The sequence below is a fragment of the Pan paniscus genome, chromosome 2 (assembly GCF_029289425.2).
Source record: "Pan paniscus chromosome 2, NHGRI_mPanPan1-v2.0_pri, whole genome shotgun sequence".
Taxonomy (NCBI): domain Eukaryota; kingdom Metazoa; phylum Chordata; class Mammalia; order Primates; family Hominidae; genus Pan; species Pan paniscus.
This window is the reverse complement of record NC_085926.1, coordinates 78,789,771-78,809,507: the sequence shown is the minus strand read 5'-3', so window position 1 is coordinate 78,809,507 and position 19,737 is coordinate 78,789,771. Positions and strand designations below refer to the sequence as shown.

General features: G+C 36.8%; 1 protein-coding gene across 12 annotated transcripts in view; it reads left to right on the top strand.

The window, feature by feature from the left end:
- The window catches only part of ROBO1 (roundabout guidance receptor 1), a 1,167,237-nt gene that overhangs the window by 1,095,335 nt on the left and 52,165 nt on the right, over positions 1–19,737 (top strand). For all 12 annotated transcript variants that reach the window (XM_063602854.1, XM_055110152.2, XM_055110151.2 and 9 more), the window contains 8 exons: positions 500–581; positions 763–931; positions 1,016–1,182; positions 6,944–7,065; positions 7,797–8,028; positions 9,251–9,372; positions 11,784–11,955; positions 17,103–17,300. In XM_063602854.1, coding sequence (XP_063458924.1) covers positions 500–581; positions 763–931; positions 1,016–1,182; positions 6,944–7,065; positions 7,797–8,028; positions 9,251–9,372; positions 11,784–11,955; positions 17,103–17,300 — 1,264 coding nt within the window. The remainder of the gene's footprint in view (positions 1–499; positions 582–762; positions 932–1,015; positions 1,183–6,943; positions 7,066–7,796; positions 8,029–9,250; positions 9,373–11,783; positions 11,956–17,102; positions 17,301–19,737) is intronic.

The window sequence follows — 19,737 nt, the reverse complement described above, 5'->3', positions numbered from 1 at the left end:
GAAAAGTCACTAGTTTAAGAAAAAAATTCTATGATGCCTATCCTTTTTCTGTTGATCTCATATATCCATATAGTTAAATATGTAAGTAAAATATGAAATAGCAAGAATAGGCATTGGTTAAACTTTATCAGCCTTGTTATATAACTTATTAAACATAAAGATATATTTTAGCAATAAATATTAACGCTCTAAATTTGAAGAATTGTATGCCTTACCTTAGGAATTATTGTCCCTGAGACTGATGATAATATATGCTAATGCAATTAAATATTTCTTATTATGCCATTAGAACAATCATATAAAATCTCTTTTTTTCTATATTGATGTAATATTTTCCTTCACATTCAATAGAAATATATTCAACTAAGGGGAAGTTTCTGGTTAGTGAATTTTAATGCAGTTATCCATATTCATGGATCATATACAAACCTGTAATTGCTTTTCCAGCCCAGTGAGTTCTTGATTTTTCCAAATATTTATTTTTTGTCTGCCTTCTCAGCTGGGTGATACTGGTCGGTACACCTGCATTGCATCAACCCCCAGTGGTGAAGCAACATGGAGTGCTTACATTGAAGTTCAAGGTAAAGTAAATGGTGTGTTTCCCTTAAAGTGAAGCTTAAAATGCAGTTGTTTACTTACTGGGATATTGATGGAGTAAATGTCCTCTTCCCTGAGTAGGTGTATGAATATGTTATCTGCATTTATCTGCTTATCTGTGTATGTGTAAACATCTTTTATTTTGGCCTTTTTCCTGCTTTTCAGAATTTGGAGTTCCAGTTCAGCCTCCAAGACCTACTGACCCAAATTTAATCCCTAGTGCCCCATCAAAACCTGAAGTGACAGATGTCAGCAGAAATACAGTCACATTATCATGGCAACCAAATTTGAATTCAGGAGCAACTCCAACATCTTATATTATAGAAGCCTTCAGGTAGAGTGAAGGAGGTGCTTCCTAGTTGTTCTTTTTTGATTCTCCATTAAATACACATGTTCTAACCTGTGTGTCTATCCTTAGCCATGCATCTGGTAGCAGCTGGCAGACCGTAGCAGAGAATGTGAAAACAGAAACATTTGCCATTAAAGGACTCAAACCTAATGCAATTTACCTTTTCCTTGTGAGGGCAGCTAATGCATATGGAATTAGTGATCCAAGCCAAATATCAGATCCAGTGAAAACACAAGGTAAATATTGATTTACTTAAACCTGTGACACCTACTTATCCTTAGATGTTATAATTGCACAGACAAATCACTTGTGCTACATGCTAGAATTGTACATTTACAGTGTGTTGTTCAAGTTGCCCAAGTTGCTTAATTAATTTTTAATATACAAATACAATGTCTACAAACTTTATTATTTTCTGGACTAAGCATACCAACATAAGATGGATTAACAAAGAGAACTGTTTCTCATAAAATTACAAATATATCAAGACAAAAATATTACGTGAGGAGATGGAAAGTAGAATGATGGTTACCAGAGGCTGGGAAGGGTAGTAGGGTGGCTGTGGGGAGGGTGGAGATGGTTAACGGGTACAAAAAAAAGATATAATGAATAAGATCTAGTATTAGATAGCAACAAGGTGACTGCAGTCAATAATAATTTATTGTACATTTTTAAATAACTAAAGTACAACTGGAATGTTTGTGACACAAAAAAAGGATAAATGATTGAGGTGATGGATACCCCATTTACCCTGATGTGATTATTATGCCCTGTATGCCTATATCAAAATACCTCATGTACCCATAAATATATACACCTGTTAGTACCCATAAATTTTAAAAATATGTGAATATTTGTGTATTCTATTCAATTTCCTGAATTTTAAATATGATAACATGTAGGTGTACAATCTTAATCATATTATAATTGTATTTAAAATTAAATTTTATTTATTTATAAGTTCAGTACTCACAACCTTCTGGATGAATTTTTAGATTACAACCCTAATCAAATAATACTCTCTTGAGATCACATAAATATAAGAGATATCTGGATACCTTTTATTTTTGGAAAAACATCACGTCATTGTAAATAAAATGTGCTTGTTTTTATATTAGTAAAGAAAGGTAATTCTAGAGGGGAGTGATTGGAACTATAAAATTATTTTCTCAACATACAGAGGGATAGTGTTACTATCTTAAGGAAACAAAGGAAAAAAGAAAAAAAATAGACTTGCTTATTTTCATAGAAACAAGTTATACACAAGATGACTGAGACTTAAACTCCTTTGCTGCTGGTTTGGGAGAGGGGTCTGCCAGCCATGTTGCTGTTTTGTTACTTCAAATATGTACAGAAACAGTCTTTTTGGAAGCACTTTTTGTTTCAGAATTTGCAGAAAAAGCACACCAAGTTGTAGAACATGCCCACGTTTGTCTCTTGTGTGAATGTAACACACCCATAGCTCATATTTGCTATTATGAATCACCTCTCCAGGAGCTTTACTATACTTGCAGCCTGCCTTAAGGCAGTCTGAGGTTTTTGATATTAGATACACATTTGTAAAGAATGTAGACCCAATGATAGCTATCAAATGAATTTAAACTTTTGTCCCCAGTACAGTGGTCTCCAGCCAGTAGACTCTAACTGAAAGGTTTTGGTGACTAGAGCTTAACACTGTTTTGTCCTGTACTCACATGCATGATTCTGGAATATGTAACCTCATTTGTAAGTGAGGAGTAAGTTAGCATTCTGTCTGAACATTCATTTAGTCTTTTTAACATTTCTGTCAATTTGCCTTTGCATATGCATAGCTAGTGGAACAATGTATTAGTCTGTTCTCACGCTGCTAATAAAGAACTTCCCCAAGACTGGGCAGTTTATAAAGGAAAGAGGTTTAATTGACTCACAGTTCAGCATGGCTGGGGAAGCCTCAGAAAACTTACAATCATGGCAGAAGGGGAAAGAAACACGTCCCGGTTCACATGGTGGCAGCAAGAGGTGCCGAGCAAAAGTGAGCAAAGCCCCTTATAAAACCATCAGGTCTCCTGAGAACTCACTCACTATCACGAGAACAGCAACACGGGGTAACTATTCCATGATTCAGTTACCTCCTACCGAGTCCCTCCCGTGACACATGGGGATTAGGAGATCTACAGTTCAAGATGAGATTTGGGTGAGGACACAGCCAAACCACATCACTCTAAGTATAATGAATCCTTGTTAACTGGAATACTGGAAATATAGAGAAACAGGCATACAGTTGTGAAATCAAAGACTTTTTTTTTTTTAATTTCAGCTCCTCAGTCTACTAGCTGTGTGACCTTGAGCAAGCTAGTCAGCCCTTCTGAGTTTCCTCACCTATAAAATGGGGCTGAACATACCCATTCCTCGGGATTGGACAAAGAATACATTAACCAATCAATATATAAGTATATAAGATTCAGATTTGTTTTCTGTTTTATCCCATAAAATCTGTTATTGGACTTGTATTTCTTTTAGTGTCAGGACTAAAAGTAAAGGAAGTTCATAAAATTTGTGGATATCGTAAAACTGAGAAAGACAGCTAGTATGCCAAATAAGAGAATCAGAATTAAATATAGCTCAACAGATTGGACTGATGGGAGAGTGCTAACTATTAAAGTTAATAGAGCAAATTAAAAAGTCTGGTACTTGAACTTGGGTTTAAAAAATTAGCTGTAAAAGGATAGAGTAAAGACAGCAGGCTTACGGGAAGTATATGTGAGTGTGTCAGGGCTTTCGGAGTGGTCTGACTTTAAAATAAAACACCCATCTGAACCGACTGACGGATATAGTTGCCAAGAGAACAAATGTAGTCTTAGCTGGCACTAGAATTATGCCTGGATCAAGTAATTTTTCTCTTTTTACTTAGAACTATTCAGTTCATGAATGGAGTAATGTGTTTGTTCTGGACACTACATTTTCAGATGGACTTCTAAGAGGAGGACAGTAGGGATAGTCGATGAGGCCGCATGAAAGGCTGAAAATCACATCATATGAAAAGACATTCAAGGATCTGGGTATGATTAGGCCAGAAAATAATATCAGAGCAGACATGACATCTTTTCCTTAACATTTTAAGAGACTGCCGTATGGAAGAGTTACGCTTATTCTAGCTCGAGGCAACAGAAAAGGGCCCATGAGAAGAAGTAAAATTGAGGCACATATCTTGCCTATTCTTGGACTTCATTTGAGGCTGGAAGCCCTGGATTATAACTGTAATAAGAACCTGGGGAATCACCTGCAAAAATATTTCACTGGAGGGACCAGAAGGCAAACACAGCAAGGAGAAAAATGAGGGGTGAGGAAATTCAAGAAGGACTTGTTGGAAAGTGATTCATAAGGGAGCAGGCATAATTTCTCTAACCATTTCTGCAATGTGGTTGCAAAAGAATCTTCCCCAAGTGTAGATACTTAGGAATGAGCTGGGGTCAAAAGCTAAAGGTGCACAGATATAGGGCACAGGTTCCGAGTACAGGAGTCAGGTAGACCTATGTCATGGTTGGAGTTAGAGCCTTGTTATGTGGTAATCAAAGTGTGCTTCCCCAAAGACAAGATTTGATTATGCAAGGAAGATGAGATGAGCACCTGGCAGTTAGGGGTGGTGGTCATCGTGGCAGAGGTGTGGCTGTTGTTACCATTGTTAGTTACTATGATTCCTCACCCATGTGTCCTGTCTGTGTATCATTCTTGAGCCCTAGTTTTAAAAGAATCTATACAGATACATATCATACCTAAGATGATGTCAGTTATTATCAATGAGTGGGGCCTGGATAGGCTCCCCTCTGAGGTTGTGTATACGAAGTTTTAACGTTGGGGGAAACAGTTTGGCTGGAGCAATTAGGTCTTCTTTAAGTCTAATTCTGAATGTTGAGAAAGACCTTTTACATTGTCATACATTTCTTTCAGGAGAAGGAGAACAAAAACAGTAACAGGATCAATTCATAAACTTCTCAAAATTATATTATCAGGTGTCACTTTCCCTTTTTCTCTCTGCTGTGAACATTTCTATTATAATGTTATAGACTGCCGTTGCTGTCATGGGTACTAGGTGGGAGAATCTAGCAATTTTCATGAAGGAACTGACTGGTAGGTTTATCTCAAATCAGAGGAATTCGGGATTGGGATGCAGATCATGGCAGTTATGTATAAAATGGTTATTTCTGTATTTGAAGATACTTTCTGAAAGGGAGATGATTTTGTGAGGATGGGAGCTTACGTATGAGGGAAGTACTTGGAAACTGACATCATATGTGTGTTTTCCACACATGAATACATTTTAATTGAACCTATGTTTATTAAGCAACACCTATGTATATGGCACTATGCTATATACTATGGGTCCACAATCCCTGCTCTGAGGAAAAGCACTTTTTATGTCTTACCACAAGACAGCTTTTACCATAGCCCTCAGGATTAGCTGCCTTTGATGCCACCATCTGAAGCATAAGGAAACTGAAGAATAGTGAGATTAAGAAGTTGTTCCAATGTTACGTGGTTTTTAAGTTGCCGAGGTGGGGTGCAAACCCAAGTCTGTTTCATTCCAAGTATTTCACTCTTATCCTAGAGATGGGTGACAGCTTGAGTCGTAGGAGCAATTGAGACCGGTGGGTAAGGAAGAGATGGAAAGGTGACGATCAAGTGTTTACTCCGTAGAGGCTGTGATAATAGTTATCCTGAGGGCAGGTCCTAACCAAAAATATTGGTAAAGGAAGATGAAGTATGGGATGCCAGAATTATCCCAGTTGTTTTTTTTCATCTTGCTTATTTATCAGCTTAATTTCTAGGTTAAGTATAAAAACAACCAAACAATATGTAAGGGTGTTTGATATCAATCTCGATGTCATCTCTTCCACTTGCCTAGCTTCCCTGGACTTCATCCGAGATACTTAGCGATCTCATTCTTAGTATTCCTACTTTTGCTTTCTACCCAAGATCAATTGTTTGAAGGTATTTAATGATTCATTAAACTAAAATTCTCATTTTAATTTTTTTATGTAATGGGGAATCATCTGGAATGTAGGTGCCAAAATACAATTCTTTGAGAAAGAGAATTCTGAAGTCCAAAAAACATTTTCTTCACTTCCTCCCATGTATTCCCTGTTACTATCATAAACAAAGCAAAACATCTGTGTTTAGAAAACCGCTTCAGAAATGGGCAAATGTTTTTTTGAGTGTAGACTTTAAGAAGCTTATCAAAAAAAATTAACATTAGTAGCCACTTCATTCTTACTGTGTTCTTAGTTTCCTTCCTAAAATTTTGGGGCTTTTGAGATTAAGAACTCTTTATTAAACCTTCTTTACTATGATACAATAACTAAACTAAAGGATCATCAATTAAATAAACGTTAAGTACTTTTTTCTCATGAGTCTAATCAGCTTGATTTTATTTTACTTCCTTGCTGACATCTGTATCACCTCCATTGTAGCCACTAACTTACCATATACCTTCTATGAGAAAATATCCAAGTTCATCTTAAAAGCTGTAAAGTATCTGCCTTCTTTCCGTTCTTGGTTTTCACTAACCATATCTCCTTTCTTTCCATTGCTTAGCCACTCTGCTGCAATTTCAGTCTCTTTTCTGTCTTGCATAGTTAGGATCACTACAGAAGGTTTTCACAAACTCAGGGAATTGCCCTAGTGCCCTCATTTTCATCAGGAAAGTGATCGTTACATGGTAGGAGGAGCCACTAAATGTTGTTATTTGCCATTGTTGTCTTTGCTTCCTGCTCTTTTTGCCTTTCTATAATACATGTCCTCTGCGTTCTCTCTACTCTCTCTCTCTATCCCCTCTTACTTTCCTGATCCTAATAAAAAGGTTAAATTATTCCTTTTTTTTTTTTTTTTTTCCGAATCACAGCCTGGCTTGGACTCTTCTTTACTGAGAGTTGCTATGAATGAACAGTTTGTTTCACCATGCTTTCATTCCGTTCAGTAACGTTGTGCAGACCCTGACACAGTTTTCTTGACTTGTTGTAGATGTCCTACCAACAAGTCAGGGGGTGGACCACAAGCAGGTCCAGAGAGAGCTGGGAAATGCTGTTCTGCACCTCCACAACCCCACCGTCCTTTCTTCCTCTTCCATCGAAGTGCACTGGACAGTGAGTTGTTAAAATATTTGATCTCAGTTTTAATAAGTGTCTGCGAGATCATTGTAATGCATATAAAATGTAACTATCTGTTGCCTACTTGTACATTAATGATAACTTTATAGTGTAAGCACTGTTTATTACAGTAGCTATTAGTTTGGTTTAAACAGAAAAACATTGCATCTTGAGCCTATTTTTTTCCTATTGTGCTGCAGTAGTGAACTTGACCTGTCTCAGGAAAGAAACAGATAGTATTAACTGTGTTATGTAACTTGTGATAGGATCATTATTACATGAGTCTTTTAAACTTAGAAATATTTCCAAGTAGTATTAAGTAGGCTTTTAAAATCAGAAAATCATCAAACATTTTAGCTTCTCATCCCCTCGACCCAGGGATGTCTTACATGCAATGTCAGAGCTGCCATCAGGCCTCACATTTCTGCATGAAGCATAGAAGTTAATGCCACAGAAATTTTTATCAAAAGATAGTGGAATTTTTTCAGTATTCTACTTATTTGAATGTTTTAGCTGAAGATTCTTTTGGATTTTCTATGAGCACACTCATGTTGTCCACAAATAATGATTTTTATTTTTTCCTTTCTAATTCTTACACATTTCTTGTGTAAGAATGTGGGATGAAGCCAGACAGAATTTTGTGCATTTTATAACGTTTAATTTTTATTATTTTCTAATGAACCAATACAATAATATGAATAATTACATTTTACTTGTCTTTTTAATAGGTAGATCAACAGTCTCAGTATATACAAGGATATAAAATTCTCTATCGGCCATCTGGAGCCAACCACGGAGAATCAGACTGGTTAGTTTTTGAAGTGAGGACGCCAGCCAAAAACAGTGTGGTTATCCCTGATCTCAGAAAGGGAGTCAACTATGAAATTAAGGCTCGCCCTTTTTTTAATGAATTTCAAGGAGCAGATAGTGAAATCAAGTTCGCCAAAACCCTGGAAGAAGGCAAGTATGATGAAGCGTTTGATTTCCATGCATTGCAGTGTATTTGTTAGAATTTTATTAGCTTAATTTAAATTGTTATAATGTTAATAGTGGCATTAATTACTAACTTTCTTGATATTGAACATACGTTTTGCTAACAGTATTTGTTTATTTAGAAAACTAGAAAAGCAAAATGCTATAATAGTTGACTTGCTTCAATAGTGGCCTACCTCAAATATGTAAATGTGAACATTATATTACTTAATGGCATATAGAAATTTAATTATTCAGAACTAAAATTCAACATTTAAAAATGAAATTGTTTTCCGTTTGGTTTATTTTCCATTCAGCATTTTCTGTTTGTTTATTTTGATTCATGATTTGAATAATGTGTTGATTTGCCCAGGACTTTGTGGGATTAGCATTTTCTTCCTAAATCTCATCTCTTTTAAAACACCTCTGTTCTAGACAAATCACTATAGCTGACCACCCTATTCCTAGAAATTAAACAATATTTACATAAAGGTAAAAGATTACATTAACTAACAACAGGATTTTTCCCAAATGTCTTTGTCACTTTGGCTGTATAAGTAATTATCATGAATGATTAATATTCATTTTCATACTTTTGAACATTTCGGGGGAGAACATGAGACTAGAGTTACACGGTAGAAGAAATAGGAATTGTCCTGGGATGTTTGGTGGAAACAAGGTATTTAACTTTGGTTATGGAAAATTCACAGTGGCAGTGAATTAGCATTGAGTGAGGAACAACTTAGGTAGTTTGGGACTATTCAGACTTGGATGAGATACATCTTTAAAACATATGCAGCTGGGCACAGTGGCTCACGCCTGTAACCCCAGCACTTTAGGAGGCTGAGGCGGGCGGATCACCTGAAGTCACGAGTTCGAGACCAGCCTGGCCAAGGCGGTGAAACCCCATCTCTATTAAAAATACAAAAATTAGTGGGGCATGGTGGTGGGTGCCTGTAATCCCAGCTACTCAGGGGGCTGAGGCAGGAGAATCACTTGAACCCAGGAGGGGGAGGTTGCAGTGAGCCGAGATCATGTCACAGCACTACAGCCTGGACGACAGAGCGAGCCTCCGTCTCAAAAAAAAAAAAAAAAAAAAGCATATATTGATATAGTATTAATACATCTATTATTGGGTTTGATATTAATTACCTGCTTTCAGTGTTCTCTAGCACATTCTAATAACCTACCTTTTAAAACAATTTAATAGCACCCAGTGCCCCACCCCAAGGTGTAACTGTATCCAAGAATGATGGAAACGGAACTGCAATTCTAGTTAGTTGGCAGCCACCTCCAGAAGACACTCAAAATGGAATGGTCCAAGAGTATAAGGTATGAGTATAATATATATATATTAATGTCCTGATGGACAGCCCCCACCATTCATAAAGAAAAAGCAGGCTGGTATTTGTTTATGGATATTTGGCGCCATCTGCTGGTCCAAATAGCAACATGTAAAATTATTTTTAAAACGCTTTCATGTTTATTCAGTGATTTTGAAATTCTGATTCAGGTGGTCTGACAGGGGCCCTTGCACATATATTTTGGTGAATCTTTTGGCGATTCTGATGTGCATCCTTAGTTAAGGCCCAAATAAGACTATACATGTTCTTCTGAGGAGCAAATTAATCTGTACGGTAACCAAGTATCCTGAGCAGAATTTTAAGTTTATTTTATTTTCAAAAGATTTTTAAAAACAAATTGAGAAACCTCTTTATGAAATTTGTGTATATGAACAGTGTATTTTTTAAAGTATTTAAAAGACTGCCATAAGTGCACTGTGGATGTTTTAAGATATTTCAAGTAAGATTTTCTAGATAATTGAGGCATTAAAAGGTAAAAGTCTCTGTACTTTTAAGTATTTTCTTAAGAGTTTCAAGGCTGTCTCAATACTGAGGAGTGACAGGATACTATGTGTTAGTCTAGAAAAATAGAATGTTATAGAAGATTTTTAAGGATTTAAAATGGGTGATGTCTCAGCTCTCAAGCTAAATTGTGGAATGTAGGCATTTTCCCCTAAGAGTCAGAACTCATTTCTCTCCTGAAGAAATGCAAAAGGGTGGATTTCACGTAACTTCATGGTCAATTTAAAATAATAAAATGCCTTTCAGAACCTGATTGACTGGTACAAAATCAGTTTGTGGCTTTGGTTCAGCTGTATAATGTAAATGGGATTTTTAAAAAAATCACAAAAGAGTCTTAATTTCCAAATGATCAGCTCCTGGTATAGGGTCTGAGCATTTCTTGGTGTTATGTATTGAAACTATATTAAAATAATATTAACTTTCAAAGAAAATGTAAAAAGATAAATGATGGAAGAGACTAGGCTTAGATTTCTTTTAAATCTCACTTCCTATTAGAGTTTAGACAATTGTCTACTTAAAGTTAATGGTATATATTGCTTGAGGACATCATAAGGAATATAGAGTATGTCAGTTGGGCGCGGTGGCTCACGCCTGTAATCCCAGCACTTTGAGAGGCCGAGGCAGGCAGATCATCTGAGGTCAGGCCGGCCTGGCCAACACGGTGAAAGCCCGTCTCTACTAAAAATACAAAAATTAGCTGAGTGTGGTGGTGCACACCTTTAATCCCAGCTACTCAGGAGGCTGAGGCAGGAGAATCACTGGAACCCGGGAGGTGGAGGCTGCAGTAAGCCAAGATTGCACCACTACACTGCAGCCTGAGCCACAGAGCAAGACTCCATCTCTAATGATAATAATTAATAATAATGAGCATGTTTTTCTATAGATCATTTTCTTATGGAAACTGAGCTTAAACATTGTCGTGCACCATATCCAAGTTCTTAAACATCGCAGAAGATCACTCACTGATGAATCTTTTAGTGAAATTTAAAACAAGGATTATAGAATAGTTTGAAAATCTCAATTTCTTGAGAATAGTTTTCTATCACAAATATTATTAGCCAAGTTAATCAGGTAACTCTTTGTTATTAGAAGAATGCTTTTTTCACATCAAATATGTATTGCTATTCTTTATGTTCTCGTATGCTGTGAAGGACTGATAGTCCCATTTAAATAGAAGAGCAGAGGGCAAATTTTCTCTCATTGATAATATAGTTCAGTGTACCAGAGGTTGAATAAAATCCTGAGATGAGGCTCACTCCTTGTGTGCAGTTTTATTTTTAATAATCATATTTGTGCAAACTACTTTAGAGTATTCAGAAGCTCTCCTTCCTTTTCAATCAACTACTCCTTGTAAAATGTGATGTTCCAGTGCCCGTGCCAGGCAGGTTGATCCCAGAGAACTGTTGAAGTACGAGGCTTGGCGTTTCCGACTCATTTTTGTTTTACAATATCTGGTCATCTGGGTCATGCCTAGAATGCAAATGTTGAATGAGTATTATTCTTGATCTGCATAGACACAGCTATCTGCAAGGTACTTATTTAGCTGGCAGATAACGTGTTGGTGTTAAAAAGAAATCTAAATGAAGTGGGCTGATAGAAACTACTACCTTCAAGCACAGATTTGTAGACTTACCTGATAGAACCTTTTAAAAGTATATGAGAAAGTAATAAAGACGCCTTGAAACTACTTTTAACATTAAACTTGACCAGAAGATTGTTCATAGAACTAGATTTTAGGGAAAAATGACTTTGGAAACTTCTTATGGTAGTGCATGACAGTTTAGTACTCTGTCTGGGTCTAAAACTGCAACCCTGTGTTGATCTTTGCATTCATTTAGGTAATTTACCAGCTTGATTTTTGTGATGTGCTTCTTACAGGTTTGGTGTCTGGGCAATGAAACTCGATACCACATCAACAAAACAGTGGATGGTTCCACCTTTTCCGTGGTCATTCCCTTTCTTGTTCCTGGAATCCGATACAGTGTGGAAGTGGCAGCCAGCACTGGGGCTGGGTCTGGGGTAAAGAGTGAGCCTCAGTTCATCCAGCTGGGTGAGTGTCAGTGCAGATCCAGTTTGACAATCTCTCACTCTACCATGTGTCCCGCTTTGCTTTTTTGCATGTGGCTGAGCCACCCACGATTGCTAATTTAATAGAATATGGAATATGGCTTAGAGCTACAAAAAGGTGTTAGCTTTACTTAATATGTAGGAGAGAGAAAGAGAGAGAGAGAGAAAGAGACAGACTAAATGTAGATATATGGACGTAGATATCTCAACTAAACTTGAACATATCTAAGCACACATTTTTGATATTTCAGGCAAAAGGTTGTCAATATTCAATGTTATCCTAATCCTGTCCTATATAATTTTTTTATCTATTCAACAAATGCTATTAATTGAGCACCAAGGATACCTCCGTGAACATGAAAGACAGTCTGCACCTTCATGGAACTCACAGTTGCTTGGATTTAAGATCAAACAAATAGGTCAGGTGCGGTGGCTCATGCCTGTAATCCCAACACTTTGGGAGGCCGAGGCAGGCAAATCACGAGGTCAGGAGATCGAGACCATCCTGGCTAACATGGTGAAACCCCGTCTCTACTAAAAATACAAAAAAACTAGCTGGATGTGGTGGCGGGCGCCTGTAGTCCCAGCTACTTAGGAGGCTGAGGCAGGAGAATGGCGTGAACCCGGGAGACGGAGCTTGCAGTGAGTCGAGATTACACCACTGCACTCCAGCCTGGGCGACAGAGTGAGACTCCCTATCCAAAAAAAAAAAAATCAAATAAGCAAACTTCTATTTAAAACTTAAACCAGGTATTAGAAGTTTATAGCAACGACCAATTTATATTCACAGGTAGTGTCTATTTAAAATTATAATTGTTTATTATAACAAAAGGTAGATTGAGATGTCAAAGAGTATTGGAATATGTTTATATGCTGATTGCTTAGAAAGTTAAACACAATTTGTGCCTCAAACGTGGTTAGATGAATTTAAAAAAAAAACTAACATCAAAAGCTTCATTACCACAATTCACTCTGGGCAATATGGCATGAACATAAAGTACAAATTAGTAAGTGCATGCTAGTAAAATCTAAAACAAACAATAACAAAACAATGACAAAATACCATTGTAACTGAAAAGCAAGAAGAAAGGTTCAAATATTAAGAAGCTACATGTAAATTATGAATGATGCCAAGAAGCATATAGCACCTTTATGTTTTTGTCTTCCAGATCAGAAGTTAAGCATTAGTAGTATTTTTTTACTAGCGAAATATTAGTATATGTTACTAATATTACAATCAGTTGTTAAATCATCAAAAAGGATCAGATGTATGAAGCTTTGTAATTCACAATTACATACTAGTTTTGCATGTTAATAATATTGGTGACATCCTGGAAATTATTTCAAAACAAAATTAAGAAACACCTGGTTTTCATAAACTTCATTGCTATACATAAAGAACTTCACATTTATTTTGAAGAATATTATTGATGTTCCATTGTTTAGACAATGTGAGTTGCGGTAATAGATACACTTGCAGAATTTCTGTCCTATAAGACAATAACGTCTACCAAAGTCCACTTGTGGGGTGGGGACTCTGTTCCACACAGACATTGAGGATCATAGGTGGATGGGTTAGCCTCTTTATCATGGGGCTTCTGAAGTGGACCCTGGGCCTGCAGCAAGAGGAGGAAAGAAACACATCGTCTATGGGAATGTTCAGTGGTACAGGTCTAGACATGGTACACATCACTACTCCCAGTGTGACTGCAAGCAAATGAATGGGGTAACTACAAAACTAAGTCACTGGCTAGGAAGCCTCCTCCCAACAGCTCTATTATATGAGAGTCCCATTCAAGCTTTTAGGGAAAAACTTGCTGTCTCTATCATAGCCATAGGCTAAAATTTGATTTTTGCACTCATGTTACCACTAAAGAACTTATCCATATAACTAAAAACATCCTGTCCTCCAAAAACTATGAAAATATTTTTTTTAAAAAAACCAATGATTATATATAGAAATAAAACTTTTAAACAAAAATAGCTCCTGGTTTGTTTCAAGCAACACAAGAAACTGTAAGAAAATAAGTTGCTTGATGCATCTGTTGAACGTTTATATGAGATGTGGAGGAAAACAGTTTATATTGAGAAAATAGTTGATAGTCAAATATTTGCCCAATTTTATTAAATTTCAATATTAATTTATGAACATTGAAATAAGTTAACACTGTGATGACTCTATATATTGTTGTTGTTTACCTATTTTTATGACTGAAGATTATTTAGTTCTGTTTTTTGGAAGATAAATTGGGAAAATGACTATGTATAATTTTATTTATTTAAGATTGAAACCATGGGGGCTTTAGGGCCAAATTGGTTTCCTTGAAATTACAAATGAGTTCCATTTTTCCATATCTTAATATAGGCTCAGCTGCAGTGAGACAAAGACTGAGCTAGCGAGTGGCTGTTTTAATTCATTAGTCATACCACACTTGAGTCTGTTAAGTCCATCTGGTTGCTTGCATAGGACCTCTCTTGGCTGATTCCATATTATCTGAGGCTACCCATCTTAACCTTGCACAAATAGCCATGAAATCTATAAACCTAGCAGATACAAAGAATGTATTAGGGATAAGAAGAATAGGTCTGCTCGGTGAACTTTAAGAGGATGAAGTGCTTAGGATAACCAGAGGTAATAAAAGAGTCTGGAACATGAAATAAAACTTTCATTCAACAAACAGAGAAAGGCAGGTAACTGCTTGTGAAAATAGGTTTTTCAGCCTTGACCCTCTATAGAATGAGATCTGGAATTCTGTTAAAGAACAAAGCAAACTGAAAAACCACACACACTCATACAACATGAGAAGGAATTTAGCCATTTTGCATTGAAAGGGGTGCTGTTTTCCTGAAGGCTGTTTTCTTCATCATTGAACGTTGCTTATTTTTCCTTCCAGTTTTCTTATCAAGATGCAATGTCATTTAATAAGAGAAAAATCCATTGAAAGAAGAATCCATAAAAAATGTTATTCATATGTAATGAGTTATACCAATTATCTTTATGGAAAAAAATGTATTTTTGGATTGAAAAATCTTTCTATCTTAAAGCAGATTGTATTAGCAGAATTGCTGTATTTCTTTCTAGTTTGGTCTTAAGGTCTCTCTTTGCACAGTGGCTATAAACTCTAGTCCTGCCCTGATGGGGCTTTGGAGAATTTGGTTGTGGGTGTTCACTTTGTGCCTTTCACAGGATGCTTTTTAATCCTGGCAGACAGCATAACACCTGTGTTCAACCCATGAGCAGGTGTCCCTCACACAGGAAACTAGTTTATACTGGCAGACGCCCCTGTGGCTCTTATCTGACCTGTGTCCAGCTTATTCCTGTCAACATGCCCCCTCCTAGGAAAGCCTTGACTGGGAAGAAAGTTAAAACCTCCCAGTGTGTTGCTTAGATGAGACTCAGAGGAGGCAACACAACAAAAACACGTGAAATAACGGAAGCAGTTTATTATTCACAGACCCATGAGACAGAGGGAGTGCCGACAAGGGCAGATGAGAAGGCCACCAGGGCAATTTGCTCAACCAGCAGGTGGGAATCCAGGTGGGGAAGACCTAGGCTCTGAGGACTTTTTGCTGTTGAAGGTATTACCCAGGCAGGTTTCCTTTGGGGAGTTCCTACTGGTGGGTTCTTAGAGCAAATGGCACAAGTTCCAGGAGGTCACATTCTGTCTGAGAATGGTCACTGGCATATCTGCACAGTCCATGAGGGGTGTGGGGTCACTGGGGTGAGTCAAGTAAGTTGTATCTACATATCCCACAGGGAGGTGGCCACCACAAGTCAGTCACGTAAGGCAGATGTCTGGATTGACCATGTTGAGGAACTGGAGGGAGGCAGGGAACTGGAGGGAGGCAGGGAACTGGAAATTGTCAAGGGTGTCAAAACCCAGATTCTGCTATGAGAAGGTTAAACTTAGATTCAAAATCATTGCTGAGGCCAAATGAAATTATAAGAACTCATGACGACAATATGTATCAGACTCAAATGATTTAATAATTGTAAGAAAGCACCAATCCTAATGAAATGGGCCAACACCTTCTTGTTTCACCAGATGTGGTGGGGGAAGAACATCAAAATTGCAGACAGAGGTGGGAATTCTGCACAGTGGGCACCCTCAGGGTTGATATCACTCAGTGCCAACAGAATTGGATATTGCTTTGATGATACAGCCTCCAGTTCTCTACAGCAACTTTGCAGGCCCCTTGTGTGACTGGGTGTTATGGTGGGCTTGAAAAAAACTCAGTAGACTTGAAACATAAATGTAAACTAAGTTAATTTTATTACCCATATATTCATCAATTTTTAAATAATGAATCGAAATGGCCAGCAGAAAACATGAGCCCTTTTGACTATTCATAACCCTTGATATTATAATTCTTTTACATATTTAACATTATTTTATCTGTTGCTCGCCATGATTATTATTTTAATGCAGAGATTATTCATGGCTCTTTCAATGGTAACATTATCTGAATATTTCATTGGGTTTTACTGATCCTGAATTGTGTAGGTCTTTCTGAGCTTACATTAAGTAATGTGTTTCTAAGACAATGAAATGTCTTACAATATAATGTTAGTGTCGGGGTACACACACACGTGCACACACATAGAGACTTTTCCATATCTAGCTTAGAGAAGAAATAAAATTTTATTTCTTTTTTTTTAGAACATACTATTTAAGCATGCCTGTAGAAGTCTGAGAAAGTTTATTGTCCGTGAATACTTATTAAATATTCCTTATGTGTACATGTATTATTTGTATGTGTATTAAAGTATTTCATTCTTTAGTGTTATGTTTTTGTATTTTTCTCAGTTAGCACTGTCCTGTGAGACTTAATCTAAGAAGTAACCTGCAAACCTCTTTGGTTCAAAAAGAGAAGCAGTGTGCCATTGCTTTTGTTTTTAAGCATGATTCTATACAATTGTCACACTTGCTTTGAGTTGAAAGAAATAAATAAAATTGTGCAATTTTGCTGAAAACAGTATGAACTATTTTATTTGATGATGGTGAGTGGTGTGAGAGGAAAAACAGAAATCATTATCCAGAAATTAACAAAGTAATGGCAGCCACAAATGAGTGCGTGCATTATTGCATTGAGTCTTCAACCCAAATTAATCGGAAGATGACTTTTCAGATGCCCATGGAAACCCTGTGTCACCTGAGGACCAAGTCAGCCTCGCTCAGCAGATTTCAGATGTGGTGAAGCAGCCGGCCTTCATAGCAGGTATTGGAGCAGCCTGTTGGATCATCCTCATGGTCTTCAGCATCTGGCTTTATCGACACCGCAAGAAGAGAAACGGACTTACTAGTACTTACGCGGGTATCAGAAAAGGTATTAGCTTTCCCAAGGTTTTCATATTTTAATGTTTATAAAACTCTTGATTTTAATATTTGATTCCAAATTATTCATGATTATGCATGTCCTCTAAAACTTTTTTTAATATATAAAGATTTTCAAAAGTGCGTTTATTGTGCTGCGGTATCCACATATTAACTTCTCTTACATAGCAGAACTACAAATAGAGTTTATTAGTTTCTTAGGGCTCAGTTCCTTTAAAATAGATTTCACCAAGGTAGGTCTACCTTTGGCTGTTATACCCTTTCCCTTTTCTCTTAGGGAATTATTTTATTGCTTTATATTCTTGAAGGAAATTTTTAATGTTCTTGTTATTGGAATTATAAACGCAACCTTTGAACAGTCTCACATGGTTTCAGGGGAGACATTGTTACCCTTTGTGAAGCAAAATAGAAAATACTGCCGTTTGATTATTTATAAAATACTCCTTTCTTGGTGAATATGGAAGGCATGACTGAGTGATGTACTGTTGCTTACAGAGAGAAGAGGGTTAGTCCATTTTTATTATTATAAAGTTGCAAAATGGAATATGTGTATGCTGTTACTTAGTGATGGTGATTTTGTTACGAATGTGTTTACAGTTTTAAAAAAGACAGCTTACATGGCCACTATTATTATTTACAATTTTAAAGATGACCCAAATATGCCAAGATTTTCACATACTTTTGCTACTTATCCTTAAACTCTGAAGACTGCTGATATTTTTGTATTTTTTATTCTCAAAGGAAATTGTTAACAGTGTCAGACAGATGATCCTCCATGCCCCTTAGATACCTTCATCAATTCTGGGCCTCAGATCTGGGCTGTAGATTAGGTTAGATGGTTGTAAGTCACAGTTTTCAGAGACACCCCAGTTTATGTCATTAGTCCAACAAGATCAATTCTAGTACCCCTTCTTGCTCTCAAAATTGTACTGACTTAAATGGCAGATTATACAAATTATAGGGCCCATCCTTCAGTCGAATGCAACAGCTTTGCTTTGCTGCAAAGCAAATTTAAAGAGGATTTCCAATTTAAAAAAGTCTTCTACCCTACCATCACCAACTTTTTCCCACGAATTTTCTACGTAAGTGAACATTTCTTACATGTGTTGGCCAGATTGTTTCTCTGACCAATTATATGACAAAGTCAGAATTTTTCATGTTAGCTAGAACTTGAATGTCCCTATGCATAGATAAAACAGTATGGGACAGCAGTCTAAAATATTTGTGTTGTCCGTCACAAGGGGACTTAGCAAGAGTCAACACAAATGCATCACTAATACTATAAAAATAAATCTCCTTGCCACCTTGCCTGAGCCACAGCTCAGCAGCAATGTCTTCATGTACATGCATTTGCTTTAGCATTATCACCCTTAAATATGTTTTTTTCAGATATGTGTCCTCTCTAGGGATGAAGCAGTATGTCAATATTCCCGCCTGTGAAATGGAAAATGAGGGCTTGGAGGTTACTGAAAAGAGAACTGGTGCTCATTATGTATACAAAGTAGAAGAATGTCAGGCACATGTTACCATATAAAACCTTTGACTGAAAATAATTGTAGACAAGGGGTTTTGGGTGTCTTTGTGTGGTGGAGCGGGGAAGGGGTAGGGTGTTCGGGGTAGAAGATGTTTGGATTTGAATGAGGAAAAGAGTGACTAATTAACATATAGATGTGGAGTCTCTTGAATTCTTCATCAAAAGACCTCCATCATGAACTCTGTTTTGCAAATAGCCAGTCAGTGGAATCCTGTGTTTCTTATGAAGTGCCATAGCTACGTGATTATAATAATTTAATGGTCTACATTGTCTTGAACTCAAAAAATGTGACATGCAACTCTCCTTCCTACTGAAATGTTTCTTTTTCTTTACTAACGTACTTTGAGCATGCCAACAAATGCCTATGTGCTCTTTGTGCAAAACCTATTAAACTAATACCATTGCCCTTTCAACTTAGCTTGTGTTTAAGCAGAAATCATAGAACATAATTACAAATGTAATTTGATGAGCATTTGATTCTGCTTTCTTCACTTTGTCCTGTTGGCACATTTTCATAATTTTGTTTCTAGGCAATTTTTAAGTGCATTTTGAGATCTTAAATTTTCTATACCAAAGTCAATGCCAGTAATTTTAAGAAAAAAGAAAGTGAAATATTTTAAAGAATAAAAAATGTAAAAGAGCCTATTGACCTATAAAACATCAAGCCAGAGTGTAACTTCGGGGGAACAGTGAGCATATTTAACATTTCCCCCTTACATTTAGCTATCGGTGTGACATCTGCCAGTTCGCTGGGTACCCCCTGTCCACATGCATTCACATATTGCACCCGCATCACTTAGGGACACAGAGAGTTTATTATATTATTGGAAGCTTTGAAAATTAAGTTGTTATTTCGTGTGCTAGCAGTGAAAATTTCATTTAGATTGACCTCCTT